At 41.1% G+C, this 20,823-nt stretch overlaps 1 protein-coding gene across 1 annotated transcript in view; it reads left to right on the top strand.

Moving 5' to 3' along the window:
• The window catches only part of LOC120063930 (low-density lipoprotein receptor-related protein 1B-like), a 345,986-nt gene that overhangs the window by 198,374 nt on the left and 126,789 nt on the right, over window positions 1–20,823 (top strand). Inside the window, 5 exon segments of the mRNA XM_039014240.1 lie at window positions 2,889–3,015; window positions 3,163–3,314; window positions 8,342–8,466; window positions 8,749–9,123; window positions 20,431–20,620. Of these exon segments, the coding sequence (XP_038870168.1) occupies window positions 2,889–3,015; window positions 3,163–3,314; window positions 8,342–8,466; window positions 8,749–9,123; window positions 20,431–20,620 (969 nt within the window).

Below are 20,823 nucleotides of genomic sequence, written 5' to 3'. Positions count from 1 at the left end.
CAATAACATCACTTACAGTTGACCTGGGAAGCTCTAGCAGGGCATACATTTGACAAACTGACTTGCTGGAAAGGTGGCATCTTAGGACTGTGCCACGTTGAAAGTCACTGAGCTCTTCAGTAATGCCATTCTACTGCCAATGTTTGTCTATGGAGATTGCATGGCTGTGTGCTCGATTTTATACACCTGTCAGCAACTGGTGTGGCTGAAACAGCCGAAACCATGTACTTTGTACGTATATACATTACCAGTGAAAAGTTTGGACATACCTACTCATTCAAGGTTTTTTCTTGATTTTACTATTTTCTCCATTGTAGAATAATAGTGAAGACATCGAAACTATGAAATATGAAATGAAATAACACATATGGAATCATGTAGTAACCAAAAAGATTCTTCAAAGTAGCCACCCTTTGCCTTGATGATAGCTTTGAACACTCTTGGCATTCTCTCAACCAGCTTCATGAGGAATGCTTTTCCAACAGTCTTAAAGGAGTTCCCACATATGCTGAGCACTTGGCTGCTTTTCCTTCAATCTGCAGTCCAACTCATCCCAAACCATCTCAATTGGGTTGAGGTCGGGTGATTGTGGAGACCAGATCATCTGATGCATCACTCCAACACTCTCCTTCTGGGTCAAATAGCCCCTACATTTTGAGTAAAGCCAGTGTGTCTATCTATGCGGATGACTCAACAGTGAAATAAATGACTGCAACACTTAACGAGTGGGTGGAAAGGAATAAGTTAGTCTTAAATATTTCTGAAACTAAAAGCATTGTATTTGGGACAAATCATTCACTAAACCCTAAACCTCAACTAAATATTGTAATAAATAATCTGGAAATTGAGCAAGTTGAGGTGACTAAACTGCTTGGAGTAACCCTGGATTGTAAACTGTCATGGTCAAAACATATTGATACAACAGTAGCTAAGATGTGGAGAAGTATGTCCATAATAAAGCGCTGCTCTACCTTCTTAACAGCACTATCAACAAGACAGGTCCTGCAGGCCCTAGTTTTGTCGCACCTGGACTACTGTTCAGTCGTGTGGTCAGGTGCCACAAAAAGGGACTTAGGAAAATTGCAACTGGCTCAGAACAGGGCAGCACGGCTGGCTCTTGGATGTACACAGAGCACTAATATTAGTAATATGCATGTCAATCTCTCCTGGCTAAAAGTAGAAGAGAGATTGACTTCAATACTACTTGTATTTACGAGAGGTATTGACATGTTGAATGCATCGAGCTGTCTGTTTGAACTACTGGCGCACAGCTCGGACACCCATGCATACCCCACAAGACATGCCTCAAGAGGTCTCTTCACAGTCCCCAAGTCCAGAACAGACTATGGGAGGCGTACAGTGCTACATAGAGCCATGACTACACGGAACTCTATTCCACATCAAGTAACTGAACCAAGCAGTAAAATTTGATTTCATTCAAAAACAAATAAAAAATACACCTTATGGAACAGCAGGGACTGTGAAGCAACAAAAACATAAGCACAGACACATGGATTACACACACACACACACATGATAACATACTCACTACACACACGTACACATGGAAATTGTGCTGTAGATATGTGGTAGTGGTGGAGTAGGGGCCTGAGGGCACACAGTGTGTTGTGGAATCTGTGGATGTATTTTTATGTTTTTAAAATTGTATAAACTGCTAAATGTTATTTTACCCCAGGAAGAGTAACTGCTACCTTGCAAGCAGCTAATGGGGATCCATAATAAATACAAATACAAAACCTTGTGAAGCTGGTTGAGAGAATGCCAAGAGTGTGCAAAGCTGTCATCAAGGCAAAGGGTGGCTACTTTGAAGAATTTCTAATATTAAATATGTTTTGATTGTTTAACACTTTTTTGGTTACCACATGATTCCATATGTGTTATTTAATAGTTTTGATGTCTTCACTATTATTCTACATATAAAAAATCTTGAATGAGTAGGTGTGTCCAAACTTTTGACTGGTACTGTATTTATTCATAAATAATACAAATAAATCCTTGGAGGAAATCCCCCCAGCTCAGACCAGTAGAAACATGCTCAGACCAGTAGAAACACGCTTCGATGTGCTCCTAGCTCCTGTAGTGATGTTTGTTGTCATGCCTGACCTATGTGAAGTTGTTTAGCAGTTGTAGGTGTTGTGTGCAGTCACAGTATGATTCGTTTCAGTTTGCTACTAAAGGTCCGAGATCGACTGTTGACACTGCGTGAAAGAACAGCTGGAGGCTCGTGACAGGCTCACATTTCAACCATTTTCTGAAAACAGAGGGCTGTAACACCACAGTATCCTCTCTAGACCCAATAGAAGTAGGCTTTGAGGTGAACTACATTGTAACACTATATGATTTCAGTTGCATAACCTCTGATAACCTCCTTATCACATTAGATCAGACATGTTGTGTATCCTTTCAGATCTGTTAATGTTGTCCAATCAGTTAGATGTCAATAATATTGCTGTTGACCACTATGCCTCTCTCTCTCTCTCTCTCTCTCTCTCTCTCTCTCTCTCTCTCTCTCTCTCTCTCTCTCTCTCTCTCTCTCTCTCTCTCTCTCTCTCTCTCTCTCTCTCTCTCTCTCGAATGAAATTCAAAGTGCCTTATTGGCATGGGAAACATGTTTACATTGCCAAAGCAAGCAAAATAGATAATAAACAAAAGTGAAATTAACAATAAAAAATGTACAGTAAATATTACACTCACAAAAGTTTCAAATTAATAGAGACAAATGTCATATTATGGCTATGTACAGTGTTGTAACGATGTGCAAATAGTTAAAGTACAAAAGGGAAAATAAATAAACATAAATATGGGTTGTATTTACAATCTGTCTCTCTCTCCCCCTCCCTCTCTCTCCCCCTCCCTCTCTCTGGTAGGTATCTGTTCTGGACAGAGTGGGGCCAGAGCCCCTGCATAGGGAGAGCCCGTCTAGATGGGTCTGATCAGGTCACCCTGGTCAACACTGGCATCGCCTGGCCCAACGGGATCTCCATAGACTATGAGGTACAGTACAGGGCTTCCTCCTGGTCCATCTATGTCCTATTTGCTCTTATCCATCCACCCCATCCTAAAGCAGTTTTATAACAGCATCCTATCCTCATCTTCCTTTGTTTGGATAAAATGTACCCAATTTACCCCATAACTTTGCAGGAAAATAGATTATACTGGTGTGACGCCCGCACTGACAAGATAGAGAGGATCAACCTTGAGACGGGTGAGAGCAGGGAGATTGTACTGTCAGTGGCCAACGTAGACCTCTTCTCCGTGGCCGTGTTCGGAGCTTACATCTACTGGTCTGACAGGTAATTTATTATTTCCTTAAATGCACACAGAGTGGGCTGCAAAGTCCGATCCTCTAACCCTTAATCTCAGGGGTCTCAGTGGGAAGATCCTCAGGGGAGTATTTTTACATGATTAGGTGCACCATCTCTTTATGTAAATGTACTAGCATATCTCAATGTCATTATCAAGGGCAAGTCTCTTTACCTTTTGTCAAACCAGTTATCTTGAGGTATTTCATGCTTGCTTGATTATTTTCTTTATGATAAAGTGCCATTGTTAAAATAAATTATGCCAGCTTTTCTATTTTCTGTCATTTAGAAAAGTGTAACGTTTTAATGTCACACGCACAAGTACAGTGAAATTACTTTCTTGCAAACTCAAAACCCAACAATGCAATAATCAAAAACAAAACCCAACAATGCAATAATCAAAAACAAAACCCAACAATGCAATAATCAAAAACAAAACCCAACAATGCAATAATCAAAAACAAAACCCAACAATGCAATAATCAAAAACAAAACCCAACAATGCAATAATCAAAAACAAAACCCAACAATGCAATAATCAAAAACAAAACCCAACAATGCAATAATCAAAAACAAAACCCAACAATGCAATAATCAAAAACAAAACCCAACAATGCAATAATCAAAAACAAAACCCAACAATGCAATAATCAAAAACAAAACCCAATAATGCAATAATCAAAAACAAAACCCAACAATGCAATAATCAAAAACAAAACCCAACAATGCAATAATCAAAAACAAAACCCAATAATGCAATAATCAAAAACAAAACCCAACAATGCAATAATCAAAAACAAAACCCAACAATGCAATAATCAAAAACAAAACCCAATAATGCAATAATCAAAAACAAAACCCAACAATGCAATAATCAAAAACAAAACCCAACAATGCAATAATCAAAAACAAAACCCAACAATGCAATAATCAAAAACAAAACCCAACAATGCAATAATCAAAAACAAAACCCAACAATGCAATAATCAAAAACAAAACCCAACAATGCAATAATCAAAAACAAAACCCAACAATGCAATAATCAAAAACAAAACCCAACAATGCAATAATCAAAAACAAAACCCAACAATGCAATAATCAAAAACAAAACCCAACAATGCAATAATCAAAAACAAAACCCAACAATGCAATAATCAAAAACAAAACCCAACAATGCAATAATCAAAAACAAAACCCAACAATGCAATAATCAAAAACAAAACCCAACAATGCAATAATCAAAAACAAAACCCAACAATGCAATAATCAAAACAAAACCCAACAACAATGCAATAATCAAAAACAAAACCCAACAATGCAATAATCAAAAACAAAACCCAACAATGCAATAATCAAAAACAAAACCCAACAATGCAATAATCAAAAACAAAACCCAACAATGCAATAATCAAAAACAAAACCCAACAATGCAATAATCAAAAACAAAACCCAACAATGCAATAATCAAAAACAAAACCCAACAATGCAATAATCAAAAACAAAACCCAACAATGCAATAATCAAAAACAAAACCCAACAATGCAATAATCAAAAACAAAACCCAACAATGCAATAATCAAAAACAAAACCCAACAATGCAATAATCAAAAACAAAACCCAACAATGCAATAATCAAAAACAAAACCCAACAATGCAATAATCAAAAACAAAACCCAACAATGCAATAATCAAAAACAAAACCCAACAATGCAATAATCAAAAACAAAACCCAACAATGCAATAATCAAAAACAAAACCCAACAATGCAATAATCAAAAACAAAACCCAACAATGCAATAATCAAAAACAAAACCCAACAATGCAATAATCAAAAACAAAACCCAACAATGCAATAATCAAAAACAATGTAATAGTAGAAAAAAACGAGAGATAAGAAGAACACAATAAGTAAGTAAGCATACTATATACATGGTCAGTTCCAATACTATTTACAATGTGCAGGAATACTGGAGTGATGGAGGTAGATATGTATATGGGTAAACATACTATATACATGGTCAGTTCCAATACTATTTACAATGTGCAGGAATACTGGAGTGATGGAGGTAGATATGTATAGGGGTAAGGTGAGTAGGTAAAAGGATATACAATTAACAGAGTAGCAGCAGCTTGTATGTGAGTGGGTGTGCATGTGTGTCGAGTCAGTATAAATTAATGTGCATATTTAAAAAATATATATTTCATCTTTATTTAACCAGGTACGACAGTTGAGAACAAGTTCTCATTTACAACTGCGACCTGGCCAACTGTCAATGTATGCGTGAAGGGCTGTAGGAAGTCAGGCGCAGGAGAGCAGATAGTTGGTAGCAAACTGGAGCCTTTTATTTGGCGAACCAAAAGCACACGGCACAAACAAACACAAATACGGGTTGAACATAACCCAGCCCAACCAGCCTAACGTGCGCATACATGGAAAATGGATCGGCAATGGCGAGAAGACCGGCGACGTCGACCGCCGAACACCGCCCGAACAAGGAGAGGCATCGACTTCGGCAGAAGTCGTGACACCAAGATAAAGCAAAGTAGTGCAACACAAACAACAACACAGAGTTACACATGGAATAAACAAACATACAGTCAATAATAAAATAGAAAAAAGTATATATACAGTGTGTACAAATAAGGTAGGATAAGGGAGGTAAGGCAATAAATAGGCCATAGTGGCAAAATAATTACAATATAGCAATTAAACACTGGAGTGATAGATGTGCAGAAGATGAGTATGCAAGTAGAGATACTGGGGTGCAATGGAGCAAAATAAATAACAGTATGGGGATGAGGTAGTTGGATGGGCTATTTACAGATGGGCTATGTACAGGTGCAGTGATCTGTGAGCTGCTCTGACAGCTGGTGCTTAAAGTTAGATGTGATATTAGGTGTATGAGTGTGTGTGTGTCGAGTCAGTATAAATGAATGCATATTGTGTGTGTGTGTGTGTGTGTGTGTGTGTGTGTGTGTGTGTGTGTGTGTGTGTGTGTGTGTGTGTGTGTGTGTGTGTGTGTGTGTGTGTGTGTGTGTGTGTGTGTGTGTGTGTGTGTGTGTGTGTGTGTGTGTGTGTGTGTGCATAGAGACAGTGCAAAAATAAAAGGTAAATAAAGATACAAGGTTAACTCAAGCCTTCCTACCACACCGCCTGATGAAGATGTTCTGGATGGCAGGGAGCTCGCCCCCAGTGATATACTGGGGTGTCCGCACCACCCTCTGTAGCGCCATGCGATCGAGGGCGGTGCTATTGCCATACCAGGCAGCGATGCATCCATGCTCTCAATGGTGAAGCTGTAGAACTTTTTGAGAATTTGTTTCAACCTCCTGAGGGGGAGAGGTGCTGTCAAGGCTTTATGATTTGGACACGGAGGAACTTGAAGCTCTCGTGCTCGCCCCCCTGACGTTGAGGGAGAGGTGGTTGACAGCAGTGTGGAGAGCAATTGAGATTGCGTCCTCTATGGATTTATTGAGGCGGTATGCAAATTGGAGTTGGTCTCGGGTGTCTGGAATGGTGGAATTAATGTTTGCCATAACCAGCCTCTCAAAGCACTTCATGATTACAGAAGTGAGCACTACAGGGCGGTAGTCATTGTGGCATGAAGCCACAATGGGCACAGGAATGATGGTGGTCACCTTACAGACTGGGACAAGGAGAGGTTGAAAATTACTGTGAATATGCCTGCCAGCTGTTCTGCGCATGCTCTGAGAACACGCCCTGGAATACTGTCAGGTCCCCTGTGGCCTTTCGGGTGTTGACCTGATTAAAGACCTTTCTCACATCGGCCTTGGAGGTCAAGATCACCCAATCCTCTGGGTTCGGTGACGGCTCTCACACCCGGCACGATGTTGTTGTTGTCAAAGCGTGGATAAAATGCATTGAGTTCGTCTGGTAGAGAGGCATCGGTGGGAAGATCACGGTTGGGTCTTTCTTTGCAATCCGTCATGGACTGTAGCCCCTGCCACATGCGTCGGATCCTGTGTAGTATGATTACACCTTATTCCTATATTGTCCTTTTGCTCGTTTGATGACTGTGCGGAGGTCATAGCGGGACTTCTTGCACTTATTCCTGTCCTCGGCCGTAGCCTCAGGGTTGTCTACGATAGCTCTGTGTGTGGTAGCCCTGTCCTTTAGTTTAGTTCCAACCTCTGTGTTAATTCAGGGCTTTTAATTGGGGGAACCAGCGAATCCTCACCGTGAGGACAACGTCGCCGATATATTTTCTAATAAAGCTGGTGACAGAGGTGGTTAGTTTGTCAATGTTAGCGGCGTAGTCTCAAAAGACATTCCAATCAGCGCTAACAAAGCAGTCCTATATCATCATTTCTGATTCTGGTGACCATTTCTCAATGGAGCGAGTCACAGCTACTTCTTGTTTGAGTTTCTGCTTGTAAACAGGAAGCAGGAGTGCGGAGTCATGATATGATTTGCAGAGGGAGGGCCTTGTATGCTTGCTTGTGGGTAGAATAACAGTGGTCTAGGACTTTATCACCCCTAGAGGCATTAGAGACGGGTTGATGGAAGTTGGGCACCACGTGTCTTAGTGACCCAGAATTAAAATCGCCGGCAACCAGAAAGGCAGCCTCTGGATGTTAGTTTTCTTGCTTGTTTATATCCTTGTTAAGTTTGTTAAGTGCCAGCTTGTTATTTTTCTTGTCCTGATGTGGAATGTATACAACAGTCACGATAACTGCTGAAAACTCCCTCGGGAGGTAGAAGGGTCGGCATTTGACCTTCAGGTATTCTAAGACGGGTGAACAGTTGGTCGACACTTCCAACGCGCTGGAGTTAGGACACCAATTAGTGTTGATGTAGAGGCAAACCCTTCCCCCCATCGATTTCCCTGACTCCACTGTCCTGTTCGCCCGGTGAATGGAGAATCCATCGAGTTGGATAGCAATGGGAGGCATCTTGTCCGAGAGCCAAAAATAAAAGTACTTTTATGAAACAAATAAAAATAAAAAATGTGTGTCATTGATGACTTTTCAAAATGTCTCTCTCGTTCTGTCCTCAGAGCTCACTCCAATGGTTCCATCCGACGAGGCTTCAAGAGTGACGGCAGCGAGGCAGTGACCATGAGGAGTGGTCTGGGGGTCAACCTGAAGGATGTGACAGTATTTAATAGAGGGCGGGAGAAAGGTTGAGGTTTCAACTTAATGCTCCTTATTGATTCTCACCCATCATCAGTAGCATTGTTAAATGCATTGTTCAAAATCAACTGGGAGCCATCTAGTACAAGGGAAAGATAAACCGTAGCTATAGGCAGTGCATGTACAATACAAAAGTGATGTTATATCACACCAGCACTTCTAGTTCTGGCACTACACTAAACAATTAACTTCATAACCATTAAATTAATGAGGGTAAAGTAATCTTAGTTAGAATATGCCTTGAACACAGTGTTTGTGTCTGCCAACCCAGGTACCAACCCATGTGCCAGGAGCAATGGGGGCTGTCAGCAGCTCTGCTTCCACCTGGGCAGTGGGCGTAGGACCTGTTCCTGTGCCCATGGCCACCTGGCTGAGGACGGCTTTGCCTGCGAGCGATATGAAGGCTATCTGCTTTACTCTGAGAGGACCATACTGAAGAGCGTCCACCTCTCAGACGAGAGCGACCTCAACTCGCCCGTCCAGCCCTTCGAGAGGCCCACCTACTTCAAAAACATCATAGCACTGACCTTTGATTACCGCCAGAAAACCGCAGGAGGGACCAATCGCATCTTCTTCAGCGACATTCATTTTGGGAATATCCAGATGATTAATGACGACTGGACAGGACGATCAATCATAGCCAAAAGTTAGTACTGCTTTACTTTTTATGTTTTGATTTGATGATTTTGAGTTTGTTTATTTATAAGTGCCTGCATATATACACTGCTCAAAACAATAAAGGGAACACTTAAACAACACAATGTAACTCCAAGTCAATCACACTTCTGTGAAATCAAACTGTCCACTTAGGAAGCAACACTGATTGACAATAAATTTCACATGCTGTTGTGCAAATGGAATAGACAAAAGGTGGAAATTATAGGCAATTAGCAAGACACCCCCAATAAAGGAGTGGTTCTGCAGGTGGTGACCACAGACCACTTCTCAGTTCCTATGCTTCCTGGCTGATGTTTTGGTCACTTTTGAATGCTGGCGGTGCTTTCACTCTAGTGGTAGCATGAGATGGAGTCTACAACCCACACAAGTGGCTCAGGTAGTGCAGCTCATCCAGGATGGTACATCAATGCGAGCTGTGGCAAGAAGGTTTGCTGTGTCTGTCAGCGTAGTGTCCAGAGCATGGAGGCGCTACCAGGAGACAGGCCAGTACATCAGGAGACGTGGAGGAGGCCGTAGGAGGGCGACAACCCAGCAGCAGGACCGCTACCTCCGCCTTTGTGCAAGGAGGAGCACTGCCAGAGCCCTGCAAAATGACCTCCAGCAGGCCACAAATGTGCATGTGTCTGCTCAAACGGTCAGAAACAGACTCCATGAGGGTGGTATGAGGGCCCGACGTCCACAGGTGGGGGTTGTGCTTACAGCCCAACACCGTGCAGGACGTTTGGCATTTGCCAGAGAACACCAAGATTGGCAAATTCGCCACTGGCGCCCTGTGCTCTTCACAGATGAAAGCAGGTTCACACTGAGCACATGAGCACATGTGACAGACGTGACAGAGTCTGGAGACGCCGTGGAGAACGTTCTGCTGCCTGCAACATCCTCCAGCATGACCGGTTTGGCGGTGGGTCAGTCATGGTGTGGGGTGGCATTTCTTTGTGGGGCCGCACAGCCCTCCATGTGCTCGCCAGAGGTAGCCTGACTGCCATTATGTACCGAGATGAGATCCTCAGACCCCTTGTGAGACCATATGCTGACACATGCACATTTGTGGCCTGCTGGAGGTCATTTTGCAGGGCTCTGGCAGTGCTCCTCCTTGCACAAAGGCGGAGGTAGCGGTCATGCTGCTGGGTTGTCGCCCTCCTACGGCCTCCTCCACGTCTCCTGATGTACTGGCCTGTCTCCTGGTAGCGCCTCCATGCTCTGGACACTACGCTGACAGACACAGCAAACCTTCTTACCACAGCTCGCATTGATGTGCCATCCTGGATGAGCTGCACTACCTGAGCCACTTGTGTGGGTTGTAGACTCCGTCTCATGCTACCACTAGAGTGAAAGCACCGCCAGCATTCAAAAGTGACCAAAACATCAGCCAGGAAGCATAGGAACTGAGAAGTGGTCTGTGGTCACCACCTGCAGAACCACTCCTTTATTGGGGGTGTCTTGCTAATTGCCTATAATTTCCACCTTTTGTCTATTCCATTTGCACAACAGCATGTGAAATTTATTGTCAATCAGTGTTGCTTCCTAAGTGGACAGTTTGATTTCACAGAAGTGTGATTGACTTGGAGTTACATTGTGTTGTTTAAGTGTTCCCTTTATTTTTTTGAGCAGTGTACATTTATGCCTGACAGAATAAATCGTTCATGTTTTATTATTTTACTATATTTTACTTTCTAGTACATCCATTCATTTATTTTCCTCTAAACCTTGATCCCGTTGTAATGCTGGGTGCTAAGTCAATGAAATAACCTACGATGTGAAATGAGGGTCTGCAGCCAGCCTCTCCTGCCTCTTAGCAGCCATTTGTGAAAAGCTATTTGTGGAGAATATAGTGGCTGGGTCCTAGGATGTGTGGCTTCAATGCATACTACATCAAGTATACAGATGTAGGATCTTAATTTGATCACCCTGTTGCAAAATAACTTTCCTGCAATGCAGAACATTTCAAACTTTTAGTGTATTTGAGGTTTAAAATGCTTCTGAAGTTTGTAATATCCACTTAGAAATGTCAGACTTGATGTTCCCTTATAAAAACAAATATCAATCCCTACAAAAATGTCAATGAATTACAATCCACGTAATAATTCACATGTCCTGTTGCTGCATGATTATTTTCCTGCTGTAGCAAACTGGCTCAAATTAAGATCCTACATCTGTAGAGCATTGTAATGGCCACCTCTATTTTTCTTTCCCTAAATGCGAACAGTTTAACTGTCAAATAAGACGCTTAAGATGAGGGAGTTTTTTAGGTCTTACTATTGATGCAGAAAGTTACCCAGCTCTCATTTTCACCACATTTTGACCAAAACAGAAATATCTGGCCTGAGAGAGTGATACAGTATATTCACCACTCTGTGCAGCAAAGCAGCATTTGCAGCATTCACAATAGGATTAGCTAGCAATGGGTATCAGTATTGCAAGGAACAGCGTCTGCATAAAATAAGCTTAAGTATTTAGGGATTAAGGAAGTTTATAGGACACATGGGGGCTTGTGAAATTGACATCTAACAAAGATAAATTCAAAATATCTCTATTTGGCTTGAATTTAATAAATACATATAGAATGTGAAACACATAACACATGGACCTTTTATAGCCTGCTAGTCAGTCAGTCATTCTAGATGGCAGGAGGAGAGCCAGCAGAGCCGTTGCGTCTGTTCTCCCTGTCAATCTTTGCTAGATAAGCTGAGTGGAGGCAGATGAGCAGGGAAAGCCTCTGTTCTGCACTGTTAGCATCTTTTGCCCCTTTCTGAAGTCTCCTCTGAGCTCATGTCACTCACTCACCCCTCACACTCTGGAAGAACAGCATCACCACTCACACTCTGGGAGAACAGCAGGAGTCCACTGATCCATATCCTCATGTTCTACTGTTGGCAAAATTGACAGAGACAGATGGGATGACTGGAAATATACTTTTTTGTTATTTTGGCTTTGACCAAGAGGAGCAATTATCATTTTGAAAAGAAGCACTGACATATAAAGAGAAAAGGCTATGTGGCTGGCAAATGTCAAGTTGGTGTATGTGTTTGATATCCTTCTTTGCACCTCTTTGTGTAATTGGTAGACCTCAATCCATGCCTAGCCTGTTCACGTGCAGAGTTGGAGTGATTTATTTAGCGCTGAAACATCAATTGCCTTTACTTTAGCTTAGCTTGTTATAGGGTTGTCCTCGAGTAAAGAAAATCTTGGTTGACCGAAAGTCGTCTCTTCTTTCGACCAATCGATTGGTTTACATTTTAAAACATGTTTTTTTTCATATAAAGATACACCCTATGTGTTTGAATAAAATCAACTATATATGCATTGAGCTTGTCTGATGCTTTAAGGGCACTGTAAGATCAAATCAGACACAAATGACTCAAGAGGGAGACAGAGATCAAGATAACCAGAAGAAAAAAAACGTAACCTGTCCCGAGCATCCTCCTCCACTCCTACTGGATTTCGCAGATTCTACCGTTACACTCCTGAAGTTACCTGTAATAGGCTACACGTGGAGTCTACAACCTTTCTCATGTGGAATGCCAATTTATCTTACCATTTCTACCGATTTGTGTGCCAGTTATGGTTTGCACATTGTCGTGGAACAGTTTCATTTAAAATCATTGTCATGGGGTTAATCAAAATTCTATCCAAATCCAAATGAAAATGATACAAACCTAAAGAGTAACTTCTATTTCCATTGCGAACTATGTAAAAAATAGTCTATAAAGCCAACAAATAAAAACATTGCAGCCAGTAGGTAGAAAATATCCTGATAAAAATATCTTAAAAGTCACATTGGCTACATATGGCCTGTCTGCAATGAACTTGAAACATTGTATCAACTATTAACTTGGGCCCGAAGCTCATGCTAGCAAACTTGCAACATTGTCTAAAATATTCTGGGCCCTCAGAGTTTCCCTAGTCAATGTGCTTGGGACAGACACAGCTGTAGGCTATTTGTGCAAGTGATAAGAAGTAATCAGATAGGCCCTATTTTATGACGTTTCCACTGGATCAGAGCATTATATTTTTCTCTTTCACGCTGAGTGGCTGTCGAAGGGGGGAGAGCTGGATAAAAAATGGTTTAATACATTGAGAAACTTTTGTCATTCTCAATGGATGTAAAAACAGACTTTGATTGCTTGCTGTTTGAGGTGAAGAAAACATTACTTTGAGAATCTCAACAGCTCATTAGTGGTGGTGCATTAAGCCAATCAGAAAAACTATCAGATACCCAAATGGGCACATTTATATGCGTCCATTTGCGCACAGGCCAGGTAGCCTATAGGCCTACTTCAATGCTTAATCAGGTGCTCATCCTTACTCAACATTGCCAGGAGTGCTCTAAACAAAAGACATTGACTAAATTGACAAAACTCGTAAATGGAATAAATAAACCAAAACTTGTTTCTCACAAGTGTTGCATAGGTTGTGCGCTCTTCAAACAGCGCGTCCACTCCGACAATGAGAACAGTAAAAGACTGGAATAATAATATATTAAATGCATGAACAGAAATGAGTGTTACCAAACATTATTAAGTATAGGGATTAACCTCTAACGCCTACCAAACCCGGATCCGGGATCCCCCCCATCACAAAAGCTGACTAGCATAGCCTAGCCTAAAGCCACAGGGATATCATATAATAAAATGTTCATGAAATCACAAGTCCAAGACACCAAATGAAAGATACACATCTTGTGAATAAAGCCATCATTTCTGATTTTTAAAATGTTTTAAAGACACAATATGTAAATCTATTAGCTAACCACGTTAGCAAAAGACACCAGTTCCATACTCCACCATTTTTTGTTACTCCATCAGCAGCTATCACAAATTCGACCAAATAAAGATATAAATAGCCACTAACCAAGAAACAACCTCATCAGATGACAGTCTGATAACATATTTATTGTATAGCATAGGTTTTGTTAGAAAAATGTGCATATTTCAGGTATAAATCATAGTTTACCATTGCAGCCCCCATCACAACTCTCACTAAAACGACTAGAATAACTACAGAGACCATCGTGTATTAGCTAATTACTCATCATAAAACATTTCTTAAAAATACACAGCGTGCAGCAGATGAAAGACACAGATCTTGTGAATCAAGACAATATTTCAGATTTTCTAAGTGTTTTACAGCGAAAACACAATATAGCGTTATATTAGCTTAGCACAATAGCGAACATCACACCAGCATTGATTCAAGGCAAAAATAGCTATAACGTATAAACCACCAAAATATATTAATTTTTTCACTAACCTTCTCAGAATTCTTCAGATGATAGTCCTGTAACATCATATTACACAATTCATATAGAGTTTGTTCGAAAATGTGCATATTTAGCGGCACAAATCGTGCTTATACATTGAGAATAGTGTCCAAAATATCAAGCAATCTGTCCGGCGCCATCTTGGAACGGCACCTATTCTTATCGAAAACTATTCATAAACTTGACAAAAAAAATACAGGTTGGACAGCAATTGAAAGACAAATTAGTTCTTAATGCAATCGCTGAATTACATTTTTAAAATTAACCTTACTGCGCAATACAGGCTGCGATAACGCAAGGCTACACTGCCAGAAATGGCGTCTCATGCATTTTACTTTTTTCAACAGAACAATGAATTATCAGCATAAATAGTTCTTACTTTTCGATGAACTCTCATCAGAATCTTGGGATGGGTGTCCTTTGTCCAAAATAATCGTTGCTAGGTTGGAGAACGTCGTCTTCAGAGTTGCAATTAGCAGTAAACATTAGCACGAAAGAGAGAGAGACCCAAATTCCTACAGCGCCAAGGAAATAAATACCCGAAAATCGCAATATACTGACATAAACTGATATAATTCGGTTCAAAATAACAAGATTATGATGTCTTTAAAGCCTATATCGAATAAAAACACAGCCGGAAATGTCAAAGACCTATAACCGATGTTTCCAAAAGAACGTCCCAAGGTCCTTTGTGCGCCAGAGCGAAGGTGAAAAGAAAGAGCCACCTATTTCCCAAGCAATTTATAAACTTTGGGAACCACGTAGAAACTCCATTTCAAGTCTCCCTATTCGCTAACAACCAGGGGAAGGCGTATGCAGTGCATCTCAACCAATAGAGGACAGGCAAATTAATACACAGGTCTCAGAACAGCCAGCAAAATTCTGCATTCTGACATACACATAGGAAAATTGCTCTAAGTCGAGTTCTGTTTCACCCACAGATATAATTCAAACGGTTTTAGAAACTAGAGAGTGTTTTCTATCCAATAGTAATAATAATATGCATATTGTACGAGCAAGAATTGAGTACGAGGCAGTTTAATTTGGAAACGAATTTGTACTATGTCGAAATGGCACCCCCCTAGTGGCAAGAAGTTAACGGTAAGTGTACTACTGGTGATATATGTAATGGGGAATTGATAGACACTAACAATCAAACGCAAACAATTCACACAATGAAGTTACGAAGCAATGAATGTGCACAAATTGGTGGGAGAGTACGCATTCTGGAGAGAGACATGCATTGTGCAGCCACACTCCCCTTCTTCTTGGACTGTGCCATTCCAGCAGCCTCTGCAATGGATTAATCTCGGCCTCCACAATGGATTAGTTCACTGAGATGGGCGCAAATAAGACAGGTGTCTTGTGTGCCATAATATATATATATATTTGCCACTTCTCGACTACAAAAAATCTTGGTCGACCAACACCCTATCGACCAAACAATCGACCAGTCGACTAATTAGGGTCAGCCCTAGCTTGTTAACTCACTGTTCATAGTTGATTGGATTCAGGACTCTGGTTAATCGACTAAACAATGTTATCAGAATCAGACTGTCCACCCTTTCCGTATACCCTCTTCATTTACACTCCTCTCCTTCCCTCTCCTCTCCCTTTCCTCTACCCTCTTCTCTATCCTCCTCTCCTCCTTCCTCTCCACAAAGTTCTACTGCATACCCTGTCATTGAAGAAGGGTGAAGATGTTAATCATCCATATTTCCATAATGAAGCTCCACGTCCCCCATTAATTACTCCCTGGCCTCTCCAACGATTTCCGGCAAACCAAGCTGTCAGACGCCTTTTATTGCGAACAATTAATTAGCAATCGGGCTGACTCAGATAGTGCCTTAAGTATTCTGTATGTATGGTTTATGGCTCATAGAAAGCATCGGATTCAGTCCGTGTCTCCAGAATTGACGACCTGTTCACCATTAAGATCAATTAAGCACTCACTCCACAGCAGATTGTAGAGTATACTGTATGTTCCATTGAGTTGGAGTTCTAGGATATAATTCAGGTGGTAATGTTTCATCCAAGATCTTCACTAATGGTTCAGTGAATATGTTAGATATCTTTGTGCAAAGCAAGGACAGAAATATGTGTGTTTTCCCTACTAGGACAAGCATGTTGTTTATGTTTGTCCTAATCTTGTCCACCAGCCGGCTGTCTCTGTCGAACCGTCTGGTTTCAAAGCGCCTCAGAAAGAGACTTGAATGGAGGTTGTGACAAGAGCGGACAAAACAACCGCTGATTTTAATTGGGTGATCTCTCAGTTCATCACCATCCAGCGCAACCTTAGAACCCCCCCCCCCCCCCCCCCCCACCACCACCCTGCATTTTGGACTTCAAAGCTTGAGTAGCACAAGCGATTTAAACAAGGAAGTGGGTTTGGAAAAAATTGGAAAACTTAGAAATAGTTTTCACACAAACTTTATATGCCCCGATTTAAACAGGATCAATCGGGCTTCCCAAAAAATTATATGGTCAATGTGATCGAACATTTATTTAAAGTGTCGATTTTTGCAATTTTTCAAAGTCCCATCTAATACAGCTGTAGCAGGCTTGCTCCATCTCTCACCTAGATTTTAAGCTGCACCCCTTTCAAGTCCCACTGTTGCACAGTGTCAACACGCTCTATATGCCATAGCAATTGAGCCTGGTGGGGCGAGGTTATGGTTGTACTAGTACTCTGATGCAACCCTACCCTTTCATGCCAAGCACATACGGTTTGCCGTGTCTATTTGGTCACTATTGAATTACCATGTATTTATCCCTGCTCACTAAGTTAACAGTAGAAACTACAATGAATGAGAGACCTGGAATATGTAAGCTTAATATTTTTTCTGTGACCTCTATTACCAATCGATATATGAACAACAACGGTTTGCATCAGAGACTACCCCTGTGCTGTATATGCTTACATTGGTATTCATGGTTTTAGTTTACTTCATATTTTCCTGGAATTAAGTTTGTTTGGACTTGTCAATATCTTGTCAACTGTGTGAGTGCCATCAGATGTATTACGGGTTGATTAATGTCTTGTATATTCCATTTAAGTATTTAGAATGAACTGGTGGATGGATTTGTTAGTACAAAACGTGCAGAGGTTATATCCTGTGTGCAGCAGTAACAATGAATCCAACCTTGTGGCTGTAATTCCCTGCACCACAAATGAAAGAAGCATGGTGGTGTGCATGTTAACATATCTTGCTTCTGAAGCTAAGCAGGGTTGGTCCTGGTCAGTCCCTGGATGGGAGACCAGATGCTGCTGGAAGTGGTGTTGGAGGGCCAGTAGGAGGCACTCTTTCCTCTGGTCTAAAAAATATCCCAATGCCCCAGGGCAGTGATTGGGGACACTGCCCTGTGTAGGGTGCCGTCTTTCGGATGGGACGTTAAACGGGTGTCCTGACTCTCTGAGGTCATTAAAGATCCCATGGCACTTATCGTAAGAGTAGGGGTGTTAACCCCGGTGTCCTGGCTAAATTCCCAATCTGGCCCTCAAACCATCATGGTCACCTAATAATCCCCAGTTTACAATTGGCTCATTCATCCCCCTCCTCTCCCCTGTAACTATTCCCCAGGTCGTTGCTGCAAATGAGAACGTGTTCTCAGTCAACTTACCTGGTAAAATAACGGTAAAATAAAATAAAATAAAATATCGGAGCGGTTTCCCAGACACAGATTAAGCCTAGTTGTAGAATGAAAAGAGTTTTCGATGGAGGTTCTCCATTGAGTTTGTTTTTTTACTCCAAGACTAGGCTTAATCTGTGTCTGGGAAACCGTCCCTTCATGTCTAGACTAGGACTGTTGCGGTGACCATATTACCTCCACACCGGCACTCATGAGTCGTGACCGCAGTAAAATTCCACACGACAGTTGAGTCACACTAAGCTCCTCTTATGCACTCTGGACATGTGTTGGTAGTACCCAACTCACTAACGACGATCAGGTCGCTAATGGCCTGGTACTCAGGGCTCCATTGTCCCTCTAACCACTCTGACATCAATGGAAATGCATTCGAAAATCACATCAAACACTTATCATCAAAACAGTATCATGCTTTTAAAACTCACCTCAATGTGATTTATCAATTTTAAGAAAGAAGTTCAACAACAGGTTGAAACTGAGTGGAAAACATGGTCCTTGTGCCTAGCATAACGAAATGGACTGCGCTTTCTAAAATGATGATTAATTCAAAACACCCATACACATATTAGACCTTATGCATACACATAGGCCTATATATGAATATATAAAAACCCTAATTAAATAATGATTGTGCCATTATACAATACATAGCCTACTGCATATTACGCATGGCAGGGGAAAAAAAGTAAGATGTCTTTGGTACATAATTGGTCTAGCCTATACTCCAAAATTTAACAAATTCTACTAATCACCTTTGAGTGTGGACGCTATTATTGTGCATACTGGAGAGACTGGTTACCTTATGCTACCCTCCAAACTTTCCTTCCATGATTCTGGGAGAGAACTAGGCGTTGCTGTTGGTTCATTCATTGTGCAGGGCGGCTTACAGAGTTAGCCTACAATTATAGTCCATTTTGTATTTGATTTTGAATAGCCTATTAATAGGGATTTTTTAAAATATTTTCATAATTAATAGGCTGACACATTACCTTTAGCTACAGAATATCTCACCACTGTGAGTTTCCCATCTCCTCCTCTCTCTCATCCATTCATTTCTCAAGCACGCAGAGAGAGGGGCTGTCAACAGTTTATTTAAATATGTTTGGTTGTGAAAACAAGCTGCTATCGATGTTCCCGAACAGATTTCACTTGGTTTCCCAAATTAAGTACCGGGTTGGAGAGCCCATGGCATACAGAGTTTGTGCAGAATATCACCTGTTGTGCAGTGAAAGGGTGCATGCTCCTCAAACAGTGGCTGATGCATGGAGTGAAATAACTGGAATAGCCTACCTGGAATGATGGAAAAACGAACCGGAGGGAGGCTATTTGAGTGCATAAGGATGACATGTGTTTTTTCCCCTGCCTGTAATTGATAATGGGCCATTATCAATTACAGGCATGTGACAAATAAAATTTGATTTGATTTGATAAATTGAAACCAATTCGGCATATTAGTAAAGAAAAAGTGAAATTTAAAATAGTCTGATGGAAAACATGATCACTTGATGATGTGCATTCTGTGGCAGGGAACAGAGTGTAAGCTTTTTTTTGCTACTTTCTCAAATCATAAGTAGCCTATAGTTGCATCGTGTGTTTATGTTTCGATTTATAAGACATTCTAAGGTTTGTGTCATTCACACCTAAAGGGAATGACACAAATTATCACTTTTACGCTCAACATAGCCACTTCATATGCGTATTCGCTCCAGAATGGGAAAAATATAATTTATATTTTATTCAGCTAAGTTCAATTATATTCTTCTGACTATAAAATCATAAAATATAAAATAAAGTAATGGTACGGGACTTGTAAGCATATTTTGTCTGCTAAATGAACAAGCCTACAGCCGATGTCATGGTGAATAGCCAGATAACATACAGTAGGACAACTCATATTGTGTTCTTCTGAAATACATTTTCTTCATATCATAATGTTTCTTTAGAACTGCCTAAAATAAACAATGGATTAGTTGTGATGTTGTATATTAATGTGATTTATTAGCTTTTTTAAATGTAGATATTCCAAAGGTAAGCATCAGCGGCTTGTATGCGTGGATGCCTGGAGATGCTAAACATGCTAAAAGTGTCCATATTAATTAACTGTCAATTACTGTGAGACCAGCAGGCTTTTTCCACGAAAATAACAGGCTGACAAAATGTCATGACTGCCACAGCCCTTGTCTAGACATCATTGACTTTGTTCCCCCTGAGGTGGATTCAGTTCTGTCCACCTTTATCAATGGAGTCAAAGCACTGCATTACCCGTTGACTTAATGCCATGTCCATTACATGTAAGTATTTCAAATGAACTAGTGGAGGCTGGATGATTAGATGATGGTGGTGATGTCCTTGTCTGTGTCCCCCCAGATGTGGGTTCAGTGGAGGGGTTGGCATACCACCGTGCCTGGGACACTCTGTACTGGACCAGCTCTACCACCTCCAGCATCACCAGGCACAGTGTGGACCAGAGCCGGCCCGGGACCTTCAGCAGACAGGCTGTGGTCACACTCTCTGAAGACGACCACCCCCATGTCCTCGCCCTGGACGAGTGCCAAAAGTATGTAGTTCTAGTTCTACTAAGTCTCCCGATAGCCTGGTCCCAGATGTGTTTGTGTTGTCTTGCCAACTGCCATGTTCAGTGTCACAACATGGGAGTTGGCAAGACATCACAAACACTTCTGTAACCAGGCTAGTCTCTTGTTTTTAATGATGTCAGAATTTGTGTGGAGCACAAATGTAGTTCATTAGCTACTACTTCAG

The sequence above is a fragment of the Salvelinus namaycush genome, chromosome 19, assembly GCF_016432855.1.
Source record: "Salvelinus namaycush isolate Seneca chromosome 19, SaNama_1.0, whole genome shotgun sequence".
NCBI classification, from domain to species: domain Eukaryota; kingdom Metazoa; phylum Chordata; class Actinopteri; order Salmoniformes; family Salmonidae; genus Salvelinus; species Salvelinus namaycush.
Note: the sequence above shows the minus strand (reverse complement) of the source record. Positions and strands in the feature narration are given on the sequence as shown.